General features: G+C 41.8%; 2 protein-coding genes across 3 annotated transcripts in view; one reads left to right on the top strand and one right to left on the bottom strand.

Annotated features, from left to right (window-relative positions):
* Positions 1-27514, bottom strand: part of MYO3B (myosin IIIB) — a 482619-nt gene that overhangs the window by 13653 nt on the left and 441452 nt on the right. The gene's annotated exons all lie outside the window — the stretch shown is intronic.
* LOC134728363 (endogenous retrovirus group K member 25 Env polyprotein-like) lies at positions 39-25533 on the top strand. Of its 2 annotated transcripts, none has more exons than XM_034954468.3 (3): positions 39-166; positions 2722-2845; positions 21672-25533. In XM_034954468.3, exon 3 carries the CDS (start codon positions 23048-23050, stop codon positions 24053-24055), a length of 1008 nt encoding a protein of 335 aa, XP_034810359.1. In that variant the 5' UTR covers positions 39-166; positions 2722-2845; positions 21672-23047; the 3' UTR covers positions 24056-25533. The 2 variants fall into 2 exon arrangements, with proteins under 2 accessions (XP_034810359.1, XP_063451510.1); XM_063595440.1 differs by lacking the exon at positions 39-166 and adding an exon at positions 1998-2591.

Here is a 27514-nt window from a genome sequence, read left to right as displayed (position 1 = left end):
ATGTTCCCTACCCTCCCAGTTTATTAACCATTTGTGTTTCAGGATTCCTCTTCAGTTGGAAACAGCAGCAAAGTTCACAGGTCGTGGGTGGATGTGAAGTGGATGGAACAGGTTGTTGCCAGTCTATTGGAGTAGGATGGTAGATGAGCAGTCCCTTGGCTAACAGGTGTGGTTATGCCTATTTTAAAAATTAGCATGTTGTAGGGGAATATTTCTCAAACTTTGGTCACGTATCTACCTCTTAGGCATTTTTTACTTTATTCACCTGTACTACTATTTAATATTTTTAAAATTCAACTGATTTTTTTTTTTTTTTTTTTGCTTAAATACATGTCTTTAAAACTGGAACTTTATTCGCCACTGTAAATGGAAAACCAGTGTCATTTGCCATATATAGAAGTGAACTATATAGTAAATACAGTGAAAGTGAAATGGTATCATCACACTTGTGCTAGATTCCATTTCCTATAGAAGGTTCTGAGTTTCTTAAAAGGCTTGTTAAAAAGAGAGATGAGTAAATGTGAGAGGAATTTAAGACATACTAGCACCATTAAGACTTTCTCCTTAAAGTAATCTGGAGGATTTAAATTGAGAATTGAAAAAAGTAACTTTATTTTACATAAGAAATTATGTAAAAGAATTATGTTATTTAATGCCACATCCATACGTCATCAAAAGTCAACTTGGTGACCACTAGTGGCCCATGTCCCACACTTTGAGAAACGTGTGTTGGGGTGGGAATCTGAAGTCAGAAAAACTGGAGTATGATAACCACCTCAGCACTTATTAGAGGCCTTCACTTGGGAATGATGACCCTTCCTTGTAGGGTTGTAGTGAGAATGACAGATAATATATGAAAAGATAAAACATGGTGCCAGAGGCATTAGCAGGTGCTGCGAAGGGGCTGTTGTATTTCTTGTTATACTGGAGTGGTTCTCCACCCTGGATGCATATAGAATCATCTGAAGGGCTTTTTAAAAATACAGCTATCATGACCTCACCCCTGGAGATCCTAATTTAATTGGTCAGGGGTAGGGTTCTGGCATTGTTACTTGTTTAAAACAAAGTTCCTCCTCCTTCCCAGTGATTTTAATTTGTAGCCAGTGTTGGAAAAACCATGGACTTAACCCTTTCCTAAGAGCTTAGATCAATTCTGCAGATTAGCTATCTGCCATTTTGAAAAGGTGGCATAGGCTCAGGGAAGTATTCACTGGACAAAAGGAATTCTGGATGGGGGAAGCTCTAGGCACCATCAGGCATTTGCTTTGTGCTGGAAGCTGCATCAGATGGCTTGAGCCCAAAGTAGACATAAGGGCTCCTTATTTCCCTGGACACTGGGAAAATCATTTCTCTTATTCCAAGAGAACAATTTTGCTGACCATGGAAATACTATCTCTGGTTTCCAGAGGTACAGTGCTGTTCAGTGCTCTTCTGGAGGTTGTAGTATGAAGAAATGACAAAGCCAAAAAGGCATTCTGACCTAGGGAGACGCTCTTTAAAGCAAAATATAAATGTAGGGCAAAAACTCTGCGGTCTCAGGAGGATTGGATCCAGGGGAAAATGTTTAAAAGGCAAACGTTTAGAATTAGTTATACAGCTTCAGCAATGGTTTGCTATTGTCTTGCTGTCTTTTTGTTTTGCTTTGTGTAGTGCTCAGAATATCTGCATCATGTAGCATCTTTCTATTTTTAGGAGTCTTTAAACTCCTTTATTCTGAAGCCCCAGAATATTCTCATCCACCACGTACTTTCACGTGGAGATGACTGACTTCATCTTTGACAATGGCAGTTCCCTAACCTTGATCCAGCACGGGAGCAGGAATTAAGGCGAAAATGGCCACCCAAACTGCACCCAGTGGGAAAACAGCATTAACTCAGCTTTTAAAAAAGTGTCAACTTGGAAAATCCAAGACCTAGATCTGATGCTTAGTGGACCCACAATGCCAGGCAGCAGTCTGGGAGATGTCACTTCTGGAGCTTCTAATGAGATGCAAATCACCTAGTGAACTACTGGGGAGCTGGGAAACAATGTCCTGGGTAAAAGCAGATAAAAATGGAATGAAAGAATTTCTTTGAAGATTGGAACGACATTTTAAGTGCTTGCGGATATGGGACACCAGATAGTGTTGGTTTTACTAAGCTAATTGTGACGGGGTCTTTGATTCCCTGCAGCAGGGGACCCTGGGGCACTCGTCTCCAGCTCTGCCTCACTCTTCGAGGAGCTAGTTCCAGTTCTACTGTGAGTGTGCAAGGGGCTGGTCAGCTGTAGCAAAACCAGCACTGGACATGGGGGATCAGAAGACCCAGGCACACATAGTTCAAGTTCTGACACATATTGGTATGTGACCTTAAGTGAATCCCTTACCCCTCTGCTGCCATGTTTTATGTGTAAAATGATAAAGAGATGGGTGGACTGAGGTAGTAATTTTTAATGGAGGACATTGGTGTGGCAAATTACACGTTCTGGCCTGAAGATTCTGAGCTGCTCTCCTTGGAGTCACATTCTTTCCCAGTGTGTGAACATCTGTGTGCAGTGAGAGACATGCCTGATGGGGATCTGTTGCCTGAAGCCAGTGTGAAGGCAGGAAAAGGGTAAGAACCATTAGCCCAGAGGCCCTTTAAAGTCCCTTCCAACTTTAAGATGCTATAACTCCAGAGTAATCGCCAGTTAACCTCTTGGAGCCTCATCTGTGAAACTGACATAAATGCTTTTGCTTTTCAGCTTGTTGGAATTTAAATACGACCAATCAAAATGCGTTTAGGCTTCAAAGGAAAAAGTTCTCCATAAATACACCAGAATTTCATTCTAACATGATTCATTCATTCAGAGAGCACAGCTGCACAAGGTAGGTTCCCCTGAACCACTTTCTGGGTCATTTGGTTACTGATGGGCTAAAGGACATCATTAAAACCTCACCTCAGCCTTTGCCCAGCTGTTAGCAAAACCTGCAGTGTATAGATTAGATTAATATTGCACAGCTGTACAAATACCCACCCAGGTCCATAAATTATAAAATATTTTTACACATAGAGAGGGCAGTCATTAGTATGAATGACATGATTTGGGGGAGGTTATATCTACAAATGTCTGGCAGGTGTGTGTGTGTGTGTGAGAGAGAGAGAGAGAGAGGGAGAGAGAGAGATTGAGTGGAAATAGAAAAGAATGTCAGTAGTAGACCAAAATAAAATCACAAATATAATTTTTATCTTGCATTTAATTAATAAGATGTAAAAATGAAATCAATGAAGTGTTAGTGGTGAGAAATGCAGTTGTGATCTTTCAGTCTTAATCTTCAAAAAAGCCAAGAAAATAGTAAGTGTCTGAGAGAAGCAAAGATTAAATAGAAAGGTATGGTTTGGTTATTTTCCTAATCTGTGCCGAATTTTGGAACAAATTTCTTAAGTACATTATAAAATCAATTTGGTCCAACTATCCAGTAAACATTAAGACATTTGTACAAGTAGGGCAGCACAAAGCTTTCAGTTCTCTGCTCTAATCAAGAATTTAAATTTCAGTTCTTCAGGGTCACAGAGAACTACCAAATTTCTTTGCCTTGTTTTACAATCCAATATGAGATTAGTAAAAATCCGTTACTGAAATAATGCATAAAATGATGACTTCTCATGCCCTCCCTGACCTGAGGAGGTTGCAAGAGATCTGAATTTCTCCACTGGACTCAAGATTTCTCAACAAATTAGCATCAGCAGCTTCCTGCCCCCACCCCTTTTAAATATCCCTATACTCAGGCGGGGTGTGGTGGCTCACACCTGTAATCCCAGCACTTTGGGAGGCTGAGGGGGGTGGATCACTTGAGGCCAGGAGTTTAAGACCAGCCTGTCCAACATAGCAAAACCCTGTCTCTACTAAAAATACAAAAAATTAGCCGGGCCTGGTGGCGTATGCCTGTAATCCCAGCTACTCGGGAGGGTGAGGCAGGAGAATCGCTTGAACCCGGGAGGCAGAGGTTGCAGTGAGCCAAGATCAGGCCACTGCACTCCAGCCTGGACGGCAGAGTGGTACTCCATCTAAAAAAAAAAAAAAAACCCTACACTCTGAGTGACCTACCTGATCAGTATAGCTATAAGCACCTTCCTATATGTCATAAAAAACAAACCAAGCTTAACCAAAGTAAATGGTTACAGTTGTTGCCAACAAAGCTGAGAAATGGGTATCTCCTGTGTTATACAAGTGATATTTCAGCCTTGACAAGGAAATTATTGCCTACACACACACACAAACAAACACACACACACACGCACAAAAGCAAATGCTTTGGCCATGAAGTTCGACCAAACTAAAAGATAGTTCCAGTGCAATGTAATTTTAAGTTTCCAAATGAACATATTCCAGGAGGCTCATATCAGTGGTCCTCAGCTCTTGACTCCTGAAGGAAACATTCTTTCAGGGACTTGGTTGTCTTGGTTTAGTCAAATAAAATATTAACAGTCAGGAACCTGGCAGCATTTATCTGACAATATAGAGAAAATCATATTAACATGAGCTCTTCACCGGAATGATCTTGGACATCCATGATGGCACCGGGAAACGCGCCACCAGCTCTGGAAGGGTGGGAGGCTCTGGCTGACTTGGCACCTTCCCACTTCCAGCTCTCGTGGCCGCTCATCCTGCATGAGATGGGGACCCAGCAGAGAGGGGTTAAATGGGTTGAGAAGCCAGTCCAGCCAGGGGTCATTAGCAATCAAGGACCAGCATTAAAAGGCAGCAGGAGACTAAGGGTCTCTGACAGGCTTGGCTCCAGGCACCATCTGGAAGGAAAGAGGCTGTCAAAGTTGGCTTAAAAAAAAAAAGAAAGAAATTCATGGAGATCTTTTCTTTTCAATAACATAACACAGTTATGTTATTTCCAGCGTGGTTCCTTCCTTGGAAGTTAGGTTATTTTCAAAGTGCTCTGTTTTTGAGAGTAGGGCCAGGCAATCACATTTCTAGGCCTGTTTGTGGCCATGATGAACCAGTTATTGGCACCTGGGTTGGGACCAGCCCAAGACCAAGTGTATGGCCAACAAACTCTTAAACTTTGATAGTGGCGAGAGATTGTAACACACATGCTTCATAATAAGGTGACTGGAATATGTCAGATCTAAAGTATGGGGCACAGCTCATATCCAATAATGCATTAATCGTATTCCACACACTACAATACGATCTGTGACTAAAAAGAAAAAACCAGACAGCTTTGCTTAACCTGTGTTCAAGCTGATCATCTAAGTTGTGATTTTTGACACAACTTAAAGAATTCTAAAACAAGCCTGGGTTCACTTTCTAAGGTAATTTGTACAAGGAAATGGCAGTCAGGGGTGTTGCATATTACATACATGTGGTTACCAACTTGGTTTACATTATTGATTAAATTCATTTTCTCTTTCTCTTTTTTAGACCTTTGGATATCTCCTCCTCCTTCCCCTTATCTATAAATATGTAAGAAAGAAAACATGTTTAAAATACAGTATTTTATTTCTTTTGATCACAGATTAGACTTAGAGAACAGAGATGCCCTATAATGTGATCTTTGAGAGATATTACAAAGCTTCCAATCTCACTGTGAGGATTGTTAATATATACATATATTTTATTATACTTTAAGTTCTAGGGTACATGTACACAATGTGCAGGTTTGTTACATATGTATACATGTGTTGTGTTGGTTTGCTGCACCCATTAACTTGTCATTTACATTAGGTATATCTCCTAATGCTATCCCTCCCCCCCTCCCCCCACCCCACAACAGGCCCTGGTGTGTGATGTTCCTCTTACTGTGTCCGAGTGTACTCATTGTTCAATTCCCACCTATGAGTGTGAGTGAGAACACGCGGTGTTTGGTTTTCTGTCCTTGAGATAGTTTGCTCAGAATGATGGTTTCCAGCTTCATCCATGTCACTACAAATGACATGAACCCATCATTTTTTATGGCTGCATAGTATTCCATGGTGTATATGTGCCACATTTTCTTAATCCAGTCTATCATTGTTGGACATTTGGGTTGGTTGCAAGTCTTTGATATTGTGAATAATGCCACAATAAACATACATGTGCATGTGTCTTTATAGTAGCATGATTTATAATCCTTTTGGTATATAGCCAGTAATGGGATCCCTGGGTCAAATGGTATTTCTAGTTCTAGATCCCTGAGGAATTGCCACACTGTCTTCCACAATGGTTGAACTAGTTTGCACTCCCACCAACAGTGTAAAAGTGTTCCTATTTCTCCACATCCTCTCCAGCACCTGTTGTTTCCTGACTTTTTAATGATTGCCATTCTAACTGGTGTGAGATGGTATCTCATTGTGGTTTTGATTTGCATTTCTCTGATGACCAGTGATGATGAGCATTTTTTCATGTGTCTGTTGGCTGCATAAATGTCTTCTTTTGAAAAGTGTCTGTTCATATCCTTTGCCCACTTTTTGATGGGATTGTTTGATTTTTTCTTGTAAATTTGTTTGAGTTCTTTGTAGATTCTGGATTTCAGCCCTTTGTCAGATGGGTAGATTGCAAAAATTTCCTCCCATTCTGTAGGTTGCCTGTTCACTCTGATGGTAGTTTCTTTTGATGTGCAGAAGCTCTTTAGTTTAATTAGATCCCATTTTCTATTTTGGCTTTTGTTGCCATTGGTTTTGGTGTTTTAGTCATGAAGTCCTTGCCCATGCCTATGTCCTGAATGGCATTGCCTAGGTTTTCTTCTAGAGTTTTTATGGTTTTAGGTCTAACATGTAAGTCTTTAATCCATCTTGAATTAATTTTTGTATAAGGTGTAAGGAAGGGATCCAATTTCAGCTTTCTATATATGGCTAGCCAGTTTTCCCAGCACCATTTATTAAATAGGGAATCCTTTCCCCATTGCTTGTGTTTTGTTAGGTTTGTCAAAGATCAGATGGTTGTAGATGTGTGGTGTTATTTCTGAGGCCTCTGTTCTGTTCCATTGATCTATATCTCTGTTTTGGTACCAGTACCATGCTGTTTTGGTTACTGTAGCCTTGTAGTATTGTTTGAAGTCAGGTAGCGTGATTCTTCCAGCTTTGTTCTTTTGGCTTAGGATTGTCTTGGCAATGTGGGCTCTTTTTTGTTTCCATATGAACTTTAAAGTAGTTTTTTTCCAATTCTGTGAAGAAAGTCATTGGTAGCTTGATGGGGATGACATTGAATCTATAAATTACCTAGGGCAGTATGGCCATTTTCACAATATTGATTCTTCCTATCCATGAGCATGGAATGTTCTTCCATTAGTTTGTGTCCTCTTTTATTTCGTTGATCAGTGGTTTGTAGTTCTCCTTGAAGAGGTCCTTCATATCCCTTGTAAGTTGCATTCCTAGGTATTTTGTTCTCTTTGTAGGAATTGTGAATGGGAGTTCACTCATGATTTGGCTCTCTGTTTGTCTGTTATTGGTGTATAAGACTGCTTGTGATTTTTGCACATTGATTTTGTATCCTGAGACTTTGCTGAAGTTGCTTATTAGCTTAAGGAGATTTTGGGCTGAGACGATGGGGTTTTCTAAATATACAATCATCTGCAAACAGGGACAATTTGACTTCCTTTTTTCCTAATTGAATACCGTTTCTTTCTTTCTCTTGCCTGAATGCCCCGGCCAGAACTTCCAACACTATGTTGGATAGGAGTGGTGAGAGAGGGCATCCCTGTCTTGTGCCAGTTTTCAAAGGGAATGATTCCAGTTTTTGCTCATTCAGTATGATACTGGCTGTGGGTTTATCATAAATAGCTCTTATTATTTTGAGATATGTTCCTTGAATACCTAGTTTATTGAGAGTTTTTAGCATGAAGTGCTGTTGAATTACATCCAAGGCCTTTTCTGCATCTGTTGAGATAATCATGTGGTTTTTTTTCTTTGGTTCTGTTTATATGATGGATTAAGTTTATTGATTTGCGTATGTTGAACCAGCCTTGCATCCAGGGATGAATCCAAATTGATTTTGGTGGATAAGCTTTTTGATATGCTGCTGGATTTGGTTTGCCAGTATTTTAGTGAGGATTTCTGCATCAATGTTCATCAGGGATATTGGTCTAAAATTCTCTTTTTTTTGTTGTGTCTCTGCCAGGCTTTGGTATCAGGATGATGCTGGCCTCATAAAATGAGTTAGGGAGGATTCCCTCTTTTTCTATTGATTGGAATAGTTTCAAAAGGAATGGTACCAGCTCCTCTTTATACCTCTGGTAGAATTCGGCTGTGAATCTGTCTGACCCTGGACTTTTTTTGGTTGGTAGGCTATTAGTTATTGCCTCAATTTCAGAGCCTGTTATTGGTCTATTCAGCAATTCAACTTTTTCCTGGATTAGTCTTTGGAGGGTATATGTGTTGAGGAGTTTATCCATTTCTTCTAGATTTTCTAGTTTATTTGCGTAGAGGTGTTTATAGTATTCTCTGATGGTAGTTTGTATTTCTGTGGGATCAGTGGTGATAGGCCCTTTATCATTTTTTATTATGTCTATTTGATTCTTCTCTCTTTTCTTCTTTATTAGTCTTGCTAGCAGTCTATCAATCTTGTTGATCTTTTCAAAAAACCAGCTCCTGGATTCGTTGGTTTTTTTGAAGGGTTTTTTTGTGTCTCTATCTCCTTCAGTTCTCCTCTGATCTTAGTTATTTCTTGGCTTCTGCTAGCTTTTGAATGTGTTTGCTCTTGCCTCTCTAGTTCTTTTAATTGTGATGTTAGGGTGTCAATTTTAGATCTTTCCTGCTTTCTCTTGTGGGCATTTAGTGCTATAAGTTTCCCTCTACACACTGCTTTAAATGTGTCCCAGAGATTCTGGTATGTTGTGTCTTCGTTCTCATTGGTTTCAAAGAACATCTTTATTTCTCCCTTCATTTTGTTATTTACCCAGTAGTCATTCAGGAGCAGGTTGTTCAGTTTCCATGTAGTTGAGCAGTTTTGAGTGAGTTTCTTAATCCTGAGTTCTAATTTGACTGTGGTCTGAGAGACAGTTTGTTATGATTTCTGTTCTTTTACATTTGCTGAGGAGTGCTTTACTTCCAACTATGTGGTCAATTTTGGAACAAGTGCGATGTGGTGCTGAAAAGAATGTATATTCTGTTGATTTGGGGTGGAGAGTTCTGTAGATGTCTATTAGGTCTGCTTGGTGCAGAGCTGAGTTCAACTCCTGGATATCCGTGTTAATCTTCTGTCTCATTGATCTGTCTAATATTGACAGTGGGGTGTTAAAGTCTCCCACTATTATTGTGTGGCAGTCTAAGTCTCCTTGTGGGTCTCTCAGACTTGCTTTATGAATCTGGGTGCTCCTGTATATATTTAGGATAGTTAGCTCTTCTTGTTGGAATCATCGCTTTACCATTATGTAATGGTCTTCCTTGTCTCTTTTGATCTTTGTTGGTTTAAACTCTGTTTTGTCAGAGAGTAGCATTGCAACCCCTGCCTTTTTTTGTTTTCCATTTGCTTGGTAGATCTTCCTCCATCCCTTTATTTTGAGCCTATGTGTGTCTCTGCACGTTGAATGTTGAATATTGGCCCCCACTCTCTTCTGGCTTGTAGAGTTTCTGCTGAGAGATCCGCTGTTAGTCTGATGGGCTTCCCTTTATGGGTAACCCGACCTTTCTCTCTGGCTGCCCTTAACATTTTTTCCTTCATTTCAACTTTGGTGTATCTGACAATTATGTGTCTTGGAGTTGCTCTTCTCCAGGAGTATCTATCTTTGTGGTGTTCTCTGTATTTCCTGAATTTGATTGTTGGCCTGCCTTGCTAGGTTGGGGAAGTTCTCCTGGGTAATATCCTGAAGAGGGTTTTTCAGCTTGGTTCCATTCTCCCCATCACTTTCAGGTACACCAATCAGATGTAGATTTGGTCTTTTCACATAGTCCCCTATTTCTTGGAGGCTTTGCTCGTTTCTTTTTATTCTTTTTTCTCTAAACTTCTCTTCTCACTTCATTTCATTTATTTGATCTTCCATCACTGCTACCCTTTCTTCCAGTTGATAGAATCGGCTACTGAAGCTTGTGCATTCATCACGTAGTTCTCTTGCCATAGTTTTCAGCTCCATCAGGTCCTTTAAGGACTTCTCTGCATTGGTTATTCTAGTTAGCCATTCATCTAATCTGTTTTCAAGGTTTTTAACTTCTTTGCGATGGGTTCAAACTTCCTCCTTTAGCTCGGAGAAGTTTGGTTGTCTGAAGACTTCTTCTCTCAACTCGTCAAAATCATTCTCCGTCCAGCTTTGTTCTGTTGCTGGCGAGGAGCTGCGTTCCTTTGGAGGAGAAGGGGCACTCTGGTTTTTAGAATTTTCAGCTTTTCTACTCTGGTATCTTCCCATCTCTGTGGTTTTATCTACCTTTGGTCTTTGATGATGGTGACCTACAGATGGGGTTTTGGTGTGGATGTCCTTTTTGTTGATGTTGATGCTATTCCTTTGTGTTTGTTAGTTTTCCTTCTAACAGTCAGGTCCCTCAGTTGCAGGTCTGTTGGAGTTTGTTGGAGGTCCACTCCAGACCCTGTTTGCCTGGGTATAAGCAGCGGAGGCTGCAGAACAGCAAATATTGCTGCCTGATCCTTCCTCTGGAGCTTTGTCTTAGAGGGGCACCCAGCTGTATGAGGTGTCAGTCGGCCTCTACTGGGAGGTGTCTCCCAGTTAGGCTACACGGGGGTCAGGGACCCACTTGAGGAGGCAGGCTGTCTGTTCTCACAGCTCAAACACTGTGCTGGGAGAACCACTGCTCTCTTCAGAGCTGTCACACAGGGACGTTTAAATCTGCAGAAATTTCTGTGCCTTTTGTTCAGCTATGCCCTGCCTCCAGAGGTGGAGTCTACAGAGGCAGGCGGGCCTCGTTGAGCTGCCGTGGGCTCCACTCAGTTCGAGCTTCCTGGCAGCTTTGTTTACCTACTCAAGCCTCAGCAATGGTGGACACCCCTCCCCCAGCCAGGCTTGCCGCCTTGCAATTTGATCTCGGACTAGCAATGAGCAAGGCTCCATGGGGGTGGACACCCCTCCCCCAGCCAGGCTTGCCGCCTTGCAGTTTGATCTCGGACTAGCAATGAGCAAGGCTCCATGGGGGTGGGACCCACTGAGCCAAGTGCAGGATATAATCTCCTGGTGTGCTGCATGCTAAGACCTTTGGAAAAGTGCCATGTTTAGGTGGCAGTGTCCCGATTTTCCTGGTACAGTCTGTCACGGCTTCCCTTGGCTAGGAAGGGGAAATCCCCCGATCCCTTGTGCTTCTCAGGTGAGGCAATGCCCCACCCTGCTTCAGCTTGCCCTCCATGGGCTGCACCCACTTTCTGACCAGTCTCAATGAGGTGAACCAGGTACCTCAGTTGGAAATGCAGAAATCACCCATCTTCTGTGTTGATCATGCTGGGAGGTGTAGAATGGAGCTGTTCCTATTAGGCTGTCTTGGAATGGAAATCAGATCATTAATATTATTGCTGAGTTCATTAGAGGAATTACATTCTAGTTCATTATTGTGTGGGTTTTGTTTGTTTTTAGATAGAGTCTCGCTCTGTTGTGCAGGCTGGAGTGCAGTGGCACAATCTTGGCTAACCGCAATCTCTGCCTCCCAGGTTCAAGCGATTCTCCTGTCTCAGCCTCCTGAGTAGCTGGGATTGTAGGCGTGTGCCACCATGCCCAGCTAATTTTTTGTATTTTAGTAGAGATGGAGTTTCACCATGTTGCCCAGGCTGGTCTTGAACTCCTAAGCTCAGGCAATCCACCTGCCTTGGCCTCCCAAAGTGTTAGGATTACAGGTGTGAGCCACCGCACCCAGCCCGTTGTGTGGCTTTTAACATTAGTCTTCAGTATACCCTTAGTTCTGATATAAAAAAGGTAGTACAAGAAAAAGGATTCAGGGTATATTTGTTTTTAGATGGTGATGGTACTTTTATGATAATTTTACCCTCTGCTAAAATTACCCTCATGAAGCTTTTGGCCAGTTTATAGATGCCTGGGATGGGCGAAAAATAACAGGGAAGATCTAAGACTCTGTAGCCTCAGATACAGCCTCACCAGAGGGTGAGTCAGGTGATACTGGCTGCTAATCCAGGAAGTGGGCATCATTTGGAGGGGTAATCAAGGTGGCTGGCAGTCCAGCAGAAGTCCAGCAGAAATGCAAGATTCTGGGGATTGAATCTGGATCATTTTAAATCATCCAATCCTAAACTTTTGACAGTTTATGCCCATACTGGCCAGCCTGTCTGAGACAGTGTATTAATCGGAGGTCCAATTACACAGAACAGAGTTTGTTTAAAAACAGACAAGCAAGTCCCAGAGACAGAACACTGTGGGTATGGAAGAATCCTGTCCTTAACGTTCTTCGGTTGGGCTCACTCTGATTTTGACTTTTCTCACTGTTCTCATGGAGACTTTTGGTTTTTGTAGGATGTAAGTGTGCCTACATAAACATGACACTTGAGTCATGAAAACCCAGACCTGATCAGAGTTATAGGGTTCCTGGGAAAGACTATGGGAAGATTCTTTTAAGAAAAATTGTTTGGTAAAAATATCCAAACTCGAAGCCTACTGTCCAATCCTATACTAAAGCTTCACAAAAGATGCTGTATGGACCATTGTTGGTAAAGTGAACTTCTAGGGGGGCTTTGATGCCTTCAGTGGCTGTAGGTTTTGTAATATCAGAGTTTGATTTATAAGAATATAAGAGGACAGTTCCAAGATGACCGAATAGGAACAGCTCCAGTCTACAGCTCCCAGCGTGAACGATGCAGAAGACGGGTGATTTCTGCATTTCCAACTGAGGTACCGGGTTCATCTCACAGGGGCTTGTCGGACAGTGGGTGCAGCGCACTGAGCATGAGCTGAAGCAGGGCAAGGCATTGCCTCATCCAGGAAGCACAAGGGGTCAGGGAATTCCCTTTCACAGCCAAGCAAAGCTGTGACAGATGGCACCTGGAAAATCGGGTCACTCACACCCTAATACTGTGCTTTTCCAACGGTCTTAGCAAACAGCACACCAGGAGATTATATCCTGCGCATGGCTTGGAGGGTCCCATGCCCACGGAGCCTTGCTCATTGCTAGCACAGCAGTCTGAGATCAAACTGCAAGGCAGCAGTGAGGCTGGGGGTGGGGCGCCTGCCATTGCTGAGGCTTGAGTAGGTAAACAAAGCAGCCAGGAAGCTCGAACTGAGTGGAGCCCAATGCAGCTCAAGGAGGCCTGCCTGCCCCTGTAGACTCCATCTCTGGGGGCAGGTCATAGCCGAACAAAAGGCAGCAGAAACCTCTGAAGACTTAAATGTCCCCACCTGACAGCTTTGAAGAGAGTAGTGGTTCTCCCAGCACAGAGTTTGAGATCTGAGAACAGACAGACTGCCTCAAGTGGGTCCCTGACCCCCGAGTAGCCTAACTGGGAGGCACCCCCCAAGTAGGGGCAGACTGACATGTCACATGGCGAAGTACCCCTCTGAGATGAAACCTCCAGAAAAACGATCAGACAGCAATATTTGCTGTTCAGCAATATTCGCTGTTCAGCAATATTCGCTGTTCTACACTCTCCGCTGGTAATACCTAGGCAAACAGGGTCTGGAGTGGACCTCCAACAAACTCCAACAGACCTGCAGCTGAAGGTCCTGACTGTTAGAAGGAAAACTAACAAACAGAAAGGACATCCACACCAAAACCCCATCTGTACATCACCATCATCAAAGACCAAAGGTAGATAAACCACAAAGATGGGGAAAAAACAGAACAGAAAAACAGAAAATTCTAAAAATCAGAGCACCTTTCCTCTTCCAAAGGAACGCAGCTCCTCACCAGCAATGGAACAAAGCTGGATGGAGAATGACTTTGATGAGTTGAGAGAAGAAGGCTTCAGACGACCAAACTTCTCCGAGCTAAAGGAGGAAGTTTGAACCCATGGCAAAGAAGTTAAAAACCTTGAACAGATTAGATGAATGGCTAACTAGAATAACCAATGCAGAGAAGTCCTTAAAGGACCTGATGGAGCTGAAAACCATGGCAAGAGAACTACGTGACACATGCACAAGCTTCAGTAGCCGATTCTATCAACTGGAAGAAAGGGTAGCAGTGATGGAAGATCAAATAAATGAAATGAAGTGAGAAGAGAAGTTTAGAGAAAAAAGAATAAAAAGAAACGAACAAAGCCTCCAAGAAATAGGGGACTATGTGAAAAGACCAAATCTACGTCTGATTGATGTACCTGAAAGTGATGGGGAGAATGGAACAAAGTTGGGAAACACTCTGCAGGATATTATCCAGGAGAACTTCCCCAACCTAGCAAGGCAGGCCAACGTTCAAATTCAGGAAATACAGAGAACACCACAAAGATACTCCTGGAGAAGAGCAACTCCAAGACACATAATTGTCAGATTCACCAAAGTTGAAATGAAGGAAAAAATGTTAAGGGCAGCCAGAGAGAAAGGTCAGGTTACCCACAAAGGGAAGCCCATCAGACTAACAGCGGATCTCTCAGCAGAAACTCTACAAGCCAGAAGAGAGTGGGGGCCCATATTCAACATTCCTAAAGAAAGGAATTTTCAACCCAGAATTTCATATCCAGCCAAACTAAGCTTCATAAGTGAAGGAGAAATAAAATCCTTTACAGACAAGCAAATGCTGAGAGATTCTGTCACTACCAGGCCTGCCCTACTAGAGCTCCTGAAGGAAGCACTAAACATGGAAAGGAACAACTGGTACCAGCCACTGCAAAAACTTGCCAAATTGTAAAGACCATCAATCCTAGGAAGAAACTGCATCAACTAATGAGCAAAATAGCCAGCTAACATCATAATGACAGGATCAAATTCACACATAACAATATTAACCTTAAATGTAAATGGGCTAAATGCTGCAATTGACACAGACTGGCAAATTGGATGAAAACTCAAGACCCATCAGTGTGCTGTATTCAGGAAACCCATCTCACATGCAGAGACACACATAGGCTCAAAATAAAGGGATGGAGACAGATCTACCAAGCAAATGGAAAACAAAAGACAGGGGTTGCCATCCTAGTCTCTGATAAAACAGACTTTAAACCAACAAAGATCAAAAGAGATAAAGAAGGCCATTACATAATGGTAAAGGGATCAATTCAACAAGAAGAGCTAACTATCCTAAATATATATGCACCCAGTACAGGAGCACCCAGATTCATAAGTCCTTAGAGACCTACAAAGAGACTTACTTAGACTCCCACACAATAATAATGGGAGACTTCAACACCCCACTGTCAACATTAGACAGATCAATGAGACAGAAATTTAACAAGGATACCCAGGAATTGAACTCAGCTCTGCACCAAGCAGACCTAATAGACATCTACAGAACTCTCCACCCCAAATCAACAGAATATACATTCTTTTCAGCACCACACCACACTTATTCCAAAATTGACCACATAGTTGGAAGTAAAGCACTCCTCAGCAGAGGTAAAAGAACAGAAATTATAACAAACTGTCTCTCAGACCACAGTGCAATCAAACTAGAACTCAGGATTAAGAAACTCACTCAAAACTGCTCAACTACATGGGAACTGAACAACCTGCTCCTGAATGACTACTGGGTACATAACGAAATGAAGGCAGAAATAAAGATGTTCTTTGAAACCAATGAGAACAAAGACACAACATACCAGAATCTCTGGGACACATTTAAAGCAGTGTGTAGAGGGAAACTTATAGCACTAAATGCCCACAAGAGAAAGCAGGAAAGATCTAAAATTGACACCCTAACATCACAATTAAAAGAACTAGAGAGGCAAGAGCAAACACATTCAAAAGCTAGCAGAAGGCAAGAAATAACTAAGATCAGAGCAGAAATGAGGGAGACAGAGACACAAAAAACCCTTCGAAAAATCAATGAATCCAGGAGCTGGTTTTTTGAAAAGATCAACAAAATTGATTGATAGACTGCTAGCAAGACTAGTGAAGAAAAGAGAGAAGAATCAAATAGATGCAATAAAGGGCATATCACCACCGATCCCACAGAAATACAAACTACCATCAGAGAATACTATAAACACCTCTATGCAAATAAACTAGAAAATCCAGAAGAAATGGATAAATTCCTCGACACATATACCCTCCCAAGACTAAACCAGGAAGAAGCTGAATCTCTGAATAGACCAATAACAGGCTCTGAAATTGAGGCAATAATTAAATGCTTACCAATGAAAAAAAGTCCAGGACCAGACGGATTCACAGCCAAATTCTACCAGAGGTACAAGGAGGAGCTGGTACCATTCCTTCTGAAACTATTCCAATCAATGGAAAAAGAGGAAATCCTCCCTAACTCATTTTATGAGGCCAGCATCATCCTGATACCAAAGCCTAGCAGAGACACAACAAAAAAAGAGAATTTTAGACCAATATCCCTGATGAACATCAATGCAAAAATCCTCAATAAAATACTGGCAAACCGAATCCAGCAGCACATCAAAAAGCTCATCCACCATGATCAAGTGGGCTTCATTCCTGGGATGCAAGGCTGGTTCAACATACGAAAATCAATAAACTTAATCCATCATATAAACAGAACCAAAGACAAAAACCACATCATTATCTCAATAGATGCAGAAAAGGCCTTTGTCAAAATTCAACAGCCTTTTATGCTAAAAACTCTCAATAAATTAGGTATTGATGAGATGTATCTCAAAATAATAAGAGCTATTTATGACAAACCCACAGCCAATATCATATTGAATGGGCAAAAACTGGAAGGATTCCCTTTGAAAACTGGCATAAGACAGGGATGCCCTCTCTCACCACTCCTATCCAACATAGCGTTGGAAGTTCTGGCCAGGGCAATCAGGCAGAAGAAAGAAATAAAGGGTACTCAATTAGGAAAAGAGGAAGTCAAATCGTCCCTGTTTGCAGATGACATGATTGTATATCTAGAAAGCCCCATCGTCTCAGCCCAAAATCTCCTTAAGCTGATAAGCAACCTCAGCAAAGTCTCAGGATACAAAATCAATGTGCAAAAATCACAAGCATTCTTATACACCAATAACAGACAAACAGAGAGCCAAATCATGAGTGAACTCCCATTCACAATTGCTTCAAAGAGAATAAAATACCTAGGAATACAACTTACAAGGGATGTGAAGGATCTCTTCAAGGAGAACTACAAACCACTGCTCTATGAAATAAAAGAGGACACAAACAAATGGAAGAACATTCCATGCTCATGGATAGGAAGAATCAATATTGTGAAAATGACCATACTGCCCTAGGTAATTTATAGATTCAATGCCATCCCCATCAAGCTACCAATGACTTTCTTCACAGAATTGGAAAAAACTACTTTAAAGTTCATATGGAACCAAAAAAGAGCCCGCATTGCCAAGTCAATCCTAAGCCAAAAGAACAAAGCTGGAGGCATCACACTACCTGACTTCAAACTATACTACGAGGCTACAGTAACCAAAATAGCATGGTACTGGTACCAAAACAGAGATATAGATCAATGGAACAGAACAGAGCCTTCAGAAATAATACCACACATCTACACTACCTGATCTTTGACAAACCTGACAAAAACAAGAAATGGGAAAAGGATTCCCTATTTAACATATGGTGCTGGGAAAACTGGCTAGCCATATGTAGAAAGATGAAACTGGATCCCTTCATTACACATTATACAAAAATTAATTCAAGATGGATTAAAAACTTAAATGTTAGACCTAAAACCATAAAAACTCTAGAAGAAAACCTAGGCAATACCATTCAGGACAGAGGCATGGGCGAAGACTTCATGTCTAAAACACCAAAAGCAATGGCAACAAAAGCCAAAATTGACAAATGGGATCTAATTAAACTAAACTAAAGAGCTTCTGCACATCAAAAGAAACTACCATCAGAGTGAACAGGAAACCTACAGAATAGGAGAAAATTTTTGAAGTCTACCCATCTGACAAAGGGCTAAAATCCAGAATCTACAAATAACTCAAATTTACAAGAAAAAATCAAACAACCCCATCAAAAAGTGGGCAAAGGATATGAACAGACACTTTTCAAAAGAAGACATTTATGCAGCCAACAAACATATGAAAAAATGCTCATCATCACTGGCCATCAGAGAAATGCAAATCAAAACCACAGTGAGATACCATCTCACACCAGTTAGAATGGCAATCATTAAAAAGTCAAGAAACAACAGGTGCTGGAGAGGATGTGGAGAAATAGGAACAGTTTTACACTGTTGGTGGGACTGTACACTAGTTCAATCATTGTGGAAGATAGTGTGGCAATTCCTCAGGGATCTAGAACTAGAAATACCATTTGACCCAGGGATCCCATTACTGGCTATATACCCAAAGATATAAATCATACTGCTATAAAGACACATGCACACGTATGTTTACTGCGGCACTACTCACAATAGCAAAGACTTGGGACCAACCCAAATGTCCAACAATGATAGACTGGATTAAGAAAATGTGGCACATATACACCATGGAATACTATGCAGCCATAAAAAAATGATGAGTTCATGTCCTTTGTAGGGACATGGATGAAGCTGGAAACCATCATTCTGAGCAAACTATCACAAGGACAAAAAACCAAACACCGCCTGTTCTCACTCATAGTTGGGAATTGAACAATGAGAACACCAGGACACAGAAAGGGGAACATCACACACCGGGGCCTGTTGTGGGGTGGGGGGAGGGGTGAGGGATAGCATTAGGAGATATACCTAATGTAAATGATGAGTTAATGGGTGCAGCATACCAACATGGCACATGTATACATATGTAACAAACCTGCACGTTGTGCACATGTACCCTAGAACTTAAAGTATAATAATGAAAAAAATATATATGTATATATAAAAGAATGTAAGAATGTGCATATTTATTTCCTTGCATATTAATGGCATAAGAAACTGTTAACAGGGAGTTGGGGTAAGGCTTGTGGGAGGAAGGTAGTTTTCACTGTATTCCTTTTGTATTGTTTTAAGTTTTTACTTGCTTTTTAAGCAAGCATGTATCACTTTATATGATATTTAAAAGTTGCTCTTCTCAGGACAGAAAATCATTTTGATTCGTTTCTAATTCAAATAAGCATTAATTGAGGATATTTTAAAATATCCTCACATTGTGAAAGGATTAAGGCACAATTTCTAGCTTCAGAACTGTACAGTAGGCTAGGGTTAGGGACCTTAACAATTAGCCACACTGCAACATTGGAAATTACTGATTTTCTGAACATTAAGTAGTTCAGGCTTTCTTACATGAAAGTTGAAACTTGAGCATTTTTCTTTTTAGAACTATATGAGTAAAGGATGTAAGATTTAGATTCTCAGTATTTAGAAGGGTGGAGCCAGTTTAAAGGTAGAAATAGTTGGCTTTTGGCTTTTGAAATGAAGGTTGAGAACAACCGCCAAGTTGCAAGATTACTTCCTGAGGGTCAGTTGTATGCAAAGCAAATACAAGGGTAAGATCAGCTCCTACATTCAAAGGGTTTAAAATCTAGGGGACAGGTGGGAAAAATAGGCAAATTGTAATACATGGCAGAATGTGACATGTGCTCCAAAACAGGTACACAATTCAGATTGTAAAGGTCATTTCTAGCCGGGCATGGTGGCTAATGCCTGGTGGCTCATGGTGGCCCCAGTACTTTGGGAGGCCGAGGCGGGTGGATCATTTGAGGTCAGGAGTTTGAGACCGGCCTGACCAACATGACGAAATAACATCTCTACTAAAAATACAAAAAAATTAGCTGGGCCTGGTGGTGCACATCTGTAGTCCCAACTACCCGGGAGGCTGAGGCAGAAGAATCACTTGAACCTGGGAGGTGGAGGTTGCACTGAGCCAAGATCACGCCACTGCACTCCAGCCTGGGCACAGAGTGAGACACTGTCTCAAAAAAAAAAAACAAAAAAACATTTCCAGTTGGTAGTAAGAAAAGGCTTCATATAAGTTGTAGTATTTAATATGGAGCTTAAAATATGTGTGAAAGGTGGGAAGGAAGAGCATCTTGTAAGTTGCCTGAAGAAAGGTGTTATATTAGAAGGGGTGTCATAATAATTTATTGAGCCCTTACTATGTACCAGATACTCCATATGAACTAACTCATTGAATAAAACATAAAATAAACCTATGAAGTAACCTCCTGGGGAGCAGTTCTCCAAGTGTTTCTATACATATGTGACAACTGTTGTCCTAGACTTTCTTTTCAAAAATATTTCTATGGTTGGCCAGGTGCGGTGGCTCATGCCTGTAATCCCAGCACTTTGGGAGGCTGAGGTGGGTGGATTGCTTGAGGTCAGGAGTTCGAGACCAGCCTGGCCGAGATGGTGAAACCCTGTCTCTGCTAAAAATACAAAAATTAGCCAGGCACGGTGGCGGGTGCCTGTAATCCCAGCTACTCGGGAGGCTGAGGCAGGAGGATTGCTTGAACCTGGGAGGCGGAGACTGCAGTGAGCCGAGATCCCACCACTGCACTCTAACCTGGGTGACAGAGCAAGACTCCATCTAAAAAAAAGAAAAAAAAATTTGTATGGCAAACACCCTGAGAGGCTAGAGATCATGTCTTTCTGCAGTGCAGAGGACAGAGTCGCTTCCTGACTAGGATAATAAAGAAAATGTCTCCCTCTAGGCTAAAGGGTGGGCAGGCTTGCCGCAGCCTGTTATGAGACTGAAAGGTTCCTAAGCTCAGGGTTCTTCAACAGTGACACAAATCCACTGTGTGCACAGATCTACCCGGGCCATTTTCCATCTACCCCATGGGATTTGGGGACAAGGGTAACCAATGGGAACATGAAGCTCATGCTGCCTACTGTCTTGTGAATAATAAAGTCTTTTGTCTCTGACATGGGAATCTCATGACTTCTGCTAGTTTCTGTGAAGATGGGGCAGGCTAACTTGTTAGCCTACAAGCAGGGTAAAATCTCAGACCCTTTACAGTTCTTGACAAAAGTACAATTATTGTCACTATCTATAGAGAAAGAGGCAGACAGATTTGATGACTTGCCTAATATAGTTAATAAATGGAAGAGGAGCTGACATTCCAGCTCAGGCACTCTGTCTCTAGAATTGAACTCTTAACCAGTACAGTAAACTCTTATTAATTGGCCTCAGCCTGTTATGTGTCATGGAAGTACAGTCTGTAAAAACAAAGTGGAGTTTTGCCTTGAATGTTAGACTGAGGTATTTGTATGAAACTCTTAAGGAAGAAGTGTTTTTTTTGGTTTGGAAAAAGCAAAGAAATCATGTTGTTTCTTTGTTTGAAACCCTCCAAAGATTTATCATCTCACTTGGAGTAAAAGCCAAAGTCCTTATAAGCCTTACCTCATATTATGGTGGACAGCCTCTAAGGTGGTCCTGTAATGATCCTGACTTCTTGGTATTCACATTCTGTTTAATTCCCTCTCTTTGGGCTTAGTGTCTTGCTTCTAATAAACAGAATATGGCAGCAAGCCAGCCTGGCCAACATGGTGAAACCCCATCTCTATTAAAAATACAAAAATTAGCCAGGCATGGTGGCGCATGCCTGTAATCCCAGCTACTCAGGAGGCTGAGGCAGGAGAATTGCTTGAACCTGGGAGGCAGAGGTTGCAGTGAGCTGAGATCACCCCACTGCACTCTAGCTTGGGCAACAGAACGAGACTCTGTCTCAAAAAAAAAAAAAAAAAAAAGAATATGGCAGCAGTGATGGGCCATCACTTTAGAGATGAGGTTTGAAAAAGACTGTGGTTTCTATCTTGTGTGCTTTCTCTCACTCTCTCCAGGGGAAGACAGCTGCCACGTGGTAACGCAGTCCTGTGAAGAGTCCCATGTGGTGAGAGACGTGGTTGGGAGTGAGCTTGCAAGTGGATCCCCAACGCTTGTCCCCAAACTGAGACTTCACATGAGACTGCAGCTCTGGCCAACAGCTTCACTGTAACCTCACAACAGACCTTGAGCCACAAGCACCCAGCTAAGCTGCAGGGAGACCCCCTGAAACTATTGCTACGGAATAAAAGATGAAATGCTCCTGATTATTGTAAATACAAAGTTGCACGCAGGATTGTGTAAAGACAATGCCAGGTTGGACTGCCAGAATGAGCCAACTGCACGTGATGTGCTTCCCCCTGCAGAGAGCCTATGAATGGACGTGCAGTCAGGGAGGTTTCACATCACCAAGATTCCTATCCTAGAAAGGCAGATGTTCATAGCTTTGGGAATGGAATGCGACCCTTGTGGAGAGCCTATAAACGGATGCATGGGGCGGGGGCACCTGTCCGTATGGATAAGATAGGGCTATAAATGCCCTCATCTTGCCACGGCTCTTCTAGGCCTCTTTAGGGTTAAGGCATACTCCCTTCTGAGAATTTCTGGTCTAACTGGTTGTCTAGCTTCACATCCTGTTTCCATGGATTGTTTGTAACCAGCTTTTGTTGCAGTTGTTACTGCTGATTAATATCTTGCTAATCATAGGTTATGGAAAGATTGTGCTTCTGTTTTAAGGCTCGGTTAGAAATTACTGACGCACACACTATATTGTAAATTCTTATCTCTCTATACTGTACTTCTACATACAAATGTACTGTACTTCTACATACAAATATTATGTTAATTACTTCATCCCCATGTGACCATCTCACCTCATAATCAAATGACCCTAAATCCCTCACTAACCTACCCCCACCCTCACTAAACTTAATAATAAACGCTGGTATATCCAGTGCATTGTTGGCACCATGGGACCGGAAGGCAGTGACCCCCCTGGACCCAGCTTTCACTATCTTGTGTGTGTCTATTATTTCTCAACCTGCCGATCCGCCTGGGAACAAAGAGAGAGCCCCATTGCATTGTGGGCTGCTGGCCAGATCCTGAAGATGCAAGCAACAACGAGACAGAGAAATTTGCTGAAAAAGCACCACAGCAGGAAACAACTAACACATCCAATCATCAAAAAGAAGAAAAGACCACGCTAACTCCTTTACAACAGACAATCCAGACAGCCATCCTGAACAACTTGTCTCCAGCGATCCAGGTCTGGCTCAACCTCTGCCTCCTCCTGATGACACTGATCCTTCTACCCTCTGTCACCCCACAGACTGTTAAAAACTATGCATATTGGGCCTATATTCCTTTTCCTCCTCTTATTTGAGCCGTGACATGGATGGATGCTCCTATCGAGGTCTATGTTAATGATAGTATTTGGATGCCTGGTTCTGTAGATGATCGTTGTCCTGCACAACCTTCAGAAGAAGGAACCCTTTTCAACATCACTTTAGGTTTTAGGTATCCACCTTTCTGCCTGGGACCCACTAATGTATGTCTCTCATTAGATATTCAAACTTGGGCTGTCACACTACCATCTGGTCACTCTGTCCCTCCTTTAGGACACTTGGTATCAGGGCTCTCATTAAAACCTCTAGGGCAGATCAAAACAGTAATCACTGATTATATTCACACATCCCAATATAAGCCTTTAGACCTGCGTGTCCTCTCAACTTGTCTTCAAATGCTGACAAAATTAATATGGAAAGACTGTGTTAGCTCAGAAGGAACCATGTTATTTAATTCTTCTCACTACACCATTGTTGATTGGGCTCCTAAAGGTCATATTACTAATGATTGCTCTCAAGGTCATAGAGATTGTCAACATTTTCTCTATAATATTACTTACCAAAAAGGTAGTGACAACCCTCCCCTATTATATCGTAGATTTAACTCCTTTTTTCCTCTTAAGTGGAAAGGGGCAGGGGTTGCGCCTCCAAAGCCAAGGCTCATTGTTCCCCACTTAGGACCTGAACATTCTGAATTATGCAGATTAACAATAGCTATGACTGGTATGAGAGTTTGGGCTGGAGAAAGTGTTATAAGTAAATCCACCTTGTCACCTCAAAATATATATACTATCTATATGGAGTCCAACAAAACTATACCACTTAAAAGTTGTGTTAAACCACCATATATGTTATTAGTAGGAAAGTTGCATATTAGTTCAAAAACCAACATAATTACCTGTGTTAATTGTTACTTGTATACTTGTATTGACTCATCCTTTAATCAATATCATAGTATTTTAATAGTCAGAGCCAGAGAAGGTATTTGGCTCCCCGTAGCCTTACATAGGCCTTGGGAATCTTCCCCCTTTATCCATGTTATTAACAATATTCTATAGAAAATTCTTAAAAGGAGTAAACAATTTATTTTTACATTAATTGCAATAATAATGGGCTTGATTGCTGTTACTGTGATTGCTGCTACTGCTGGAGTTGCATTACGTCAATCTATTCAAACTGTTCATTTTGTGGATAAATGGCAAAAAAATTCTACTCGGATGTGGAATTCTCAGGTATTGATCAAAAACTGGCTAATCAAATTAATGATCTAAGACAAACTGTTATATGGATGGGAGATAGAATTATGAGTTTAGAACATAGATTACAAATGCAATGTGATTGGAATACTTCTGATTTTTGTATAACTCCATTTCAATATAATGAGTCTGTTCACAATTGGGAATCAGTAAAATGCCATTTACAAGGAAGTGAAGATAATTTAAAGCTTTAGACATAAGCAAACTAAAAGAACAGATTTTTGAGGCCTCTCAAGCACACTTAACTGCTTTACCCGGTGCTGAAGTTTTAGACGGTATCTCTGAGGGATTATCTAATCTCAACCCCATTCAATAGGTAAAATCTTTGGGAGGATCCACTATTGTTAATTTTGTTCTGTGTATAATTTGTACTATTGGTTTATTGTTCATGTGTAAAATTGGAAAAAATATTCTTCAGTCCAATTGTGATCAGTGCCAAGCTATGATTGCTATGGTTCATTTAAATCAGAGAGAAGGGGGAGATGTAAGGAGACTCCCTGAAACTGTTGCTATGGAATAAAAGATGAAATGCTCCTGATTATTGTAAATACAAAGTTGCATGCAGGATTGTGTAAAGACAATGCCAGGTTGGACTGCCAGAATGAGCCAACAGTGCGTGATGTGCTTCCCCCTGCAGAGAGCCTATGAATGGACGTGCAGTCAGGGAGGTTTCACATCACCAAGATTCCTATCCCAGAAAAGCAGATGTTCATAGCTCTAGGAGTGGAATGCGACCCTTGTGGAGAGCCTATAAACGGATGCATGGGGGGGGGTGGCGCCTGTCTGTATGGATAAGATAGGGCTATAAATGCCCTCATCTTGCCACGGCTCTTCTAGGCCCCTTTAGGGTTATGGCATACTCCCTTCTGAGAATTTCTGGTCTAACCGGTTGTCTAGCTTCATGTCCTGTTTCCATGGATTGTTTGTAACCAGCTTTTGTTGCAATTGTTACTGCTGATTAATATCTTGCTAATCATAGGTTATGGAAAGATTGTGTTTCTGTTTTAAGGCTCTGTTAGAAATTACTGACACACACACTATATTGTAAATTCTTATCTCTCTATACTGTACTTCTACATACAAATGTACTGTACTTCTACATACAAATGTTATGTGAAAGAATTACTTCATCCCCATGTGACCATCTCACCTCATAATCAAATGACCCTAAATCCCTCACTAACCTACCCCCACCCTCACTAAACTTAATAATAAACGCTGGTATATCCAGTGCATTGTTGGCACCATGGGACCGGAAGGCGGTGACCCCCCTGGACCCAGCTTTCACTATCTTGTGTGTGTCTATTATTTCTCAACCTGCCAATCCGCCTGGGAACAAAGAGCCCCATTGCATTGTGGGCTGCTGGCCAGATCCTGCAATACTAATCTGTGTCCAGATTCCTGACCCACAGAAACTGTGATATAACAAATGTTTGCCGTTTTAAGCCACTAAGTTTTGGTGTAATTTGTAAGAAGCAATAGATAATGAATACATTCCTCCTCCTCCCCTCACTCACTTCCCTCTGTCTACACTGACTTCCTTGCTGTTTCTGGAACATACCAGCTTTGCTCCCACTTCAGGACCTTGGCACTGGCCATTCCCTCTTTAGAAAGCTCTTTTCTCAGACAGCTTTGTGCCTCTAGCACACCCTATCCCTCCGTCCTGACTTGTAGGTGCCACCTTCTATACAAGTGATTTTCTTTCTTGTCTGACTTTCCCATTGTCAGCTCCATGAGGCCAGGGATTTTTGCCTGTTTTGTTTACAGCTTTTCCTTCAGTGCCTAGAAGTGGGTTTGGTACACGGTAGGTACTGAGTAAACATGTGTGGTGAAGTGAGGGAGGAAGATACGTCTAGAGCTAGATATGTTGGGTTTTAGGTACCTGTGGGATTTTCAAGTGTAGTCACATGTGAAGGCAGGATCAGAGAGCAGGGGGCAAAACAGAGGAAAGTATGACACCGAAACACAAGGGGAGGGACTCCACAGTAGTGAATGCTACAGAGAGGCAGGGAGGTCATTTAATGTAAGAAACAGAAAGTAACTGTGACATTAAATAACATCAGTTTCAAGACTGTGTTGGAGGCAAAAGCTAGATTAGTGAGCAAGGGAGGGAGGGGGAGGTGAAGAAGGGCCAGTAGTAAGAGTTACCTTCTGAGGAATGAGGCTGTGAAGAGTGGAGAAGAGAGCAACGGGTGGAGGGCTCATGCTGGGAGGGAACTTTCTAAAGACAGAAGAGATAGGGCCTGTGAATTCTCTGAGAGTCAGGACTGAGGGGAGTTGTGGCCTTGGTGCAGCAGGACAGAATGTGATAGAAAGCCTTATGCTATAGATGCTGGGCTTTGGACCAGCAGCATCAACATCACCTGGGAGATTGTCAGAAATATGGGATCTCAGTATGTTCCAGACCTACTGAATCAGAATCTGATATTAAGGTTCCAGATGATCTGTGAGTGCATTAAGTTTGAGAAACTCTGGTTAAGAGCACAGCAAAGAGGAGTAAGTGCTGGTGAGAGAAGGAAGAGCAACTTATTTGTGGAAATGGCAGGGTCAGCTCATGATGGGTGCAGCTGGATTTAACATTTGGAAATCCCAGTAAGAAGTAAAGGGAGTTCCTACCTTGCAGCCTCTCTCTACTCCAAAGAGAGCCCAGGAATCCAGATAGTCTGCTGACAATGATGATCCCCATAACAGCTACTATGTGTTGAGTAGTGTGCTTTGTGTCAGGTGGCATTCTGGATGCCTTACATAAATTATCTCACTTAATACTCTAGCAACCTTACAAGGTGAGAATTATTATCCTCATTTTGCGGAAAAAAATAAATCACTTAGGTTTATCCAACTAAGCAGCAGAGAGTTGAGCCAGGATTCATTTGGCACCAAAGTCCATGCCCCCTTTGTTATGCCCCATTGCTTCTACTACACCCTAGTGGTAGGGGAGGTGGGAGAGAGAGCACGAGGATTGAAGAGAGGGATGAAATCTTGAAATAGAATGCAGAAGGGGATGGGAGTGGGAGCTTGTTCGGGACTTGTATTAATCAGGGTTCTCTAGAGGGACAGAACTAATAGGATATACATATTAAGAGGAGTTTATTAAGTATTAACTTACATGATCACAAGGTCCCACAATAGGCCATCTACAGGCTGAGGAGCAAGGAGAGTCAGTTGAGTCCCAACACTGAGGAACTTGGAGTCCCATGTTCGAGGACAGGAAGCATCCAGCATGGGTGAAAGATGTGGGCTGGGAGGCTCGTCTTGTCTCGT

This window comes from Pan paniscus, chromosome 13, assembly GCF_029289425.2.
Source record: "Pan paniscus chromosome 13, NHGRI_mPanPan1-v2.0_pri, whole genome shotgun sequence".
NCBI lineage: Eukaryota > Metazoa > Chordata > Mammalia > Primates > Hominidae > Pan > Pan paniscus.
Note: the sequence above shows the minus strand (reverse complement) of the source record. Positions and strands in the feature narration are given on the sequence as shown.

What these genes read in the sequence shown, in the direction of transcription:
- LOC134728363 (XM_034954468.3), top strand. Translation starts at nt 23,048, where the DNA reads ATGGATGCTCCTATCGAGGTCTATGTTAATGATAGTATTTGGATGCCT.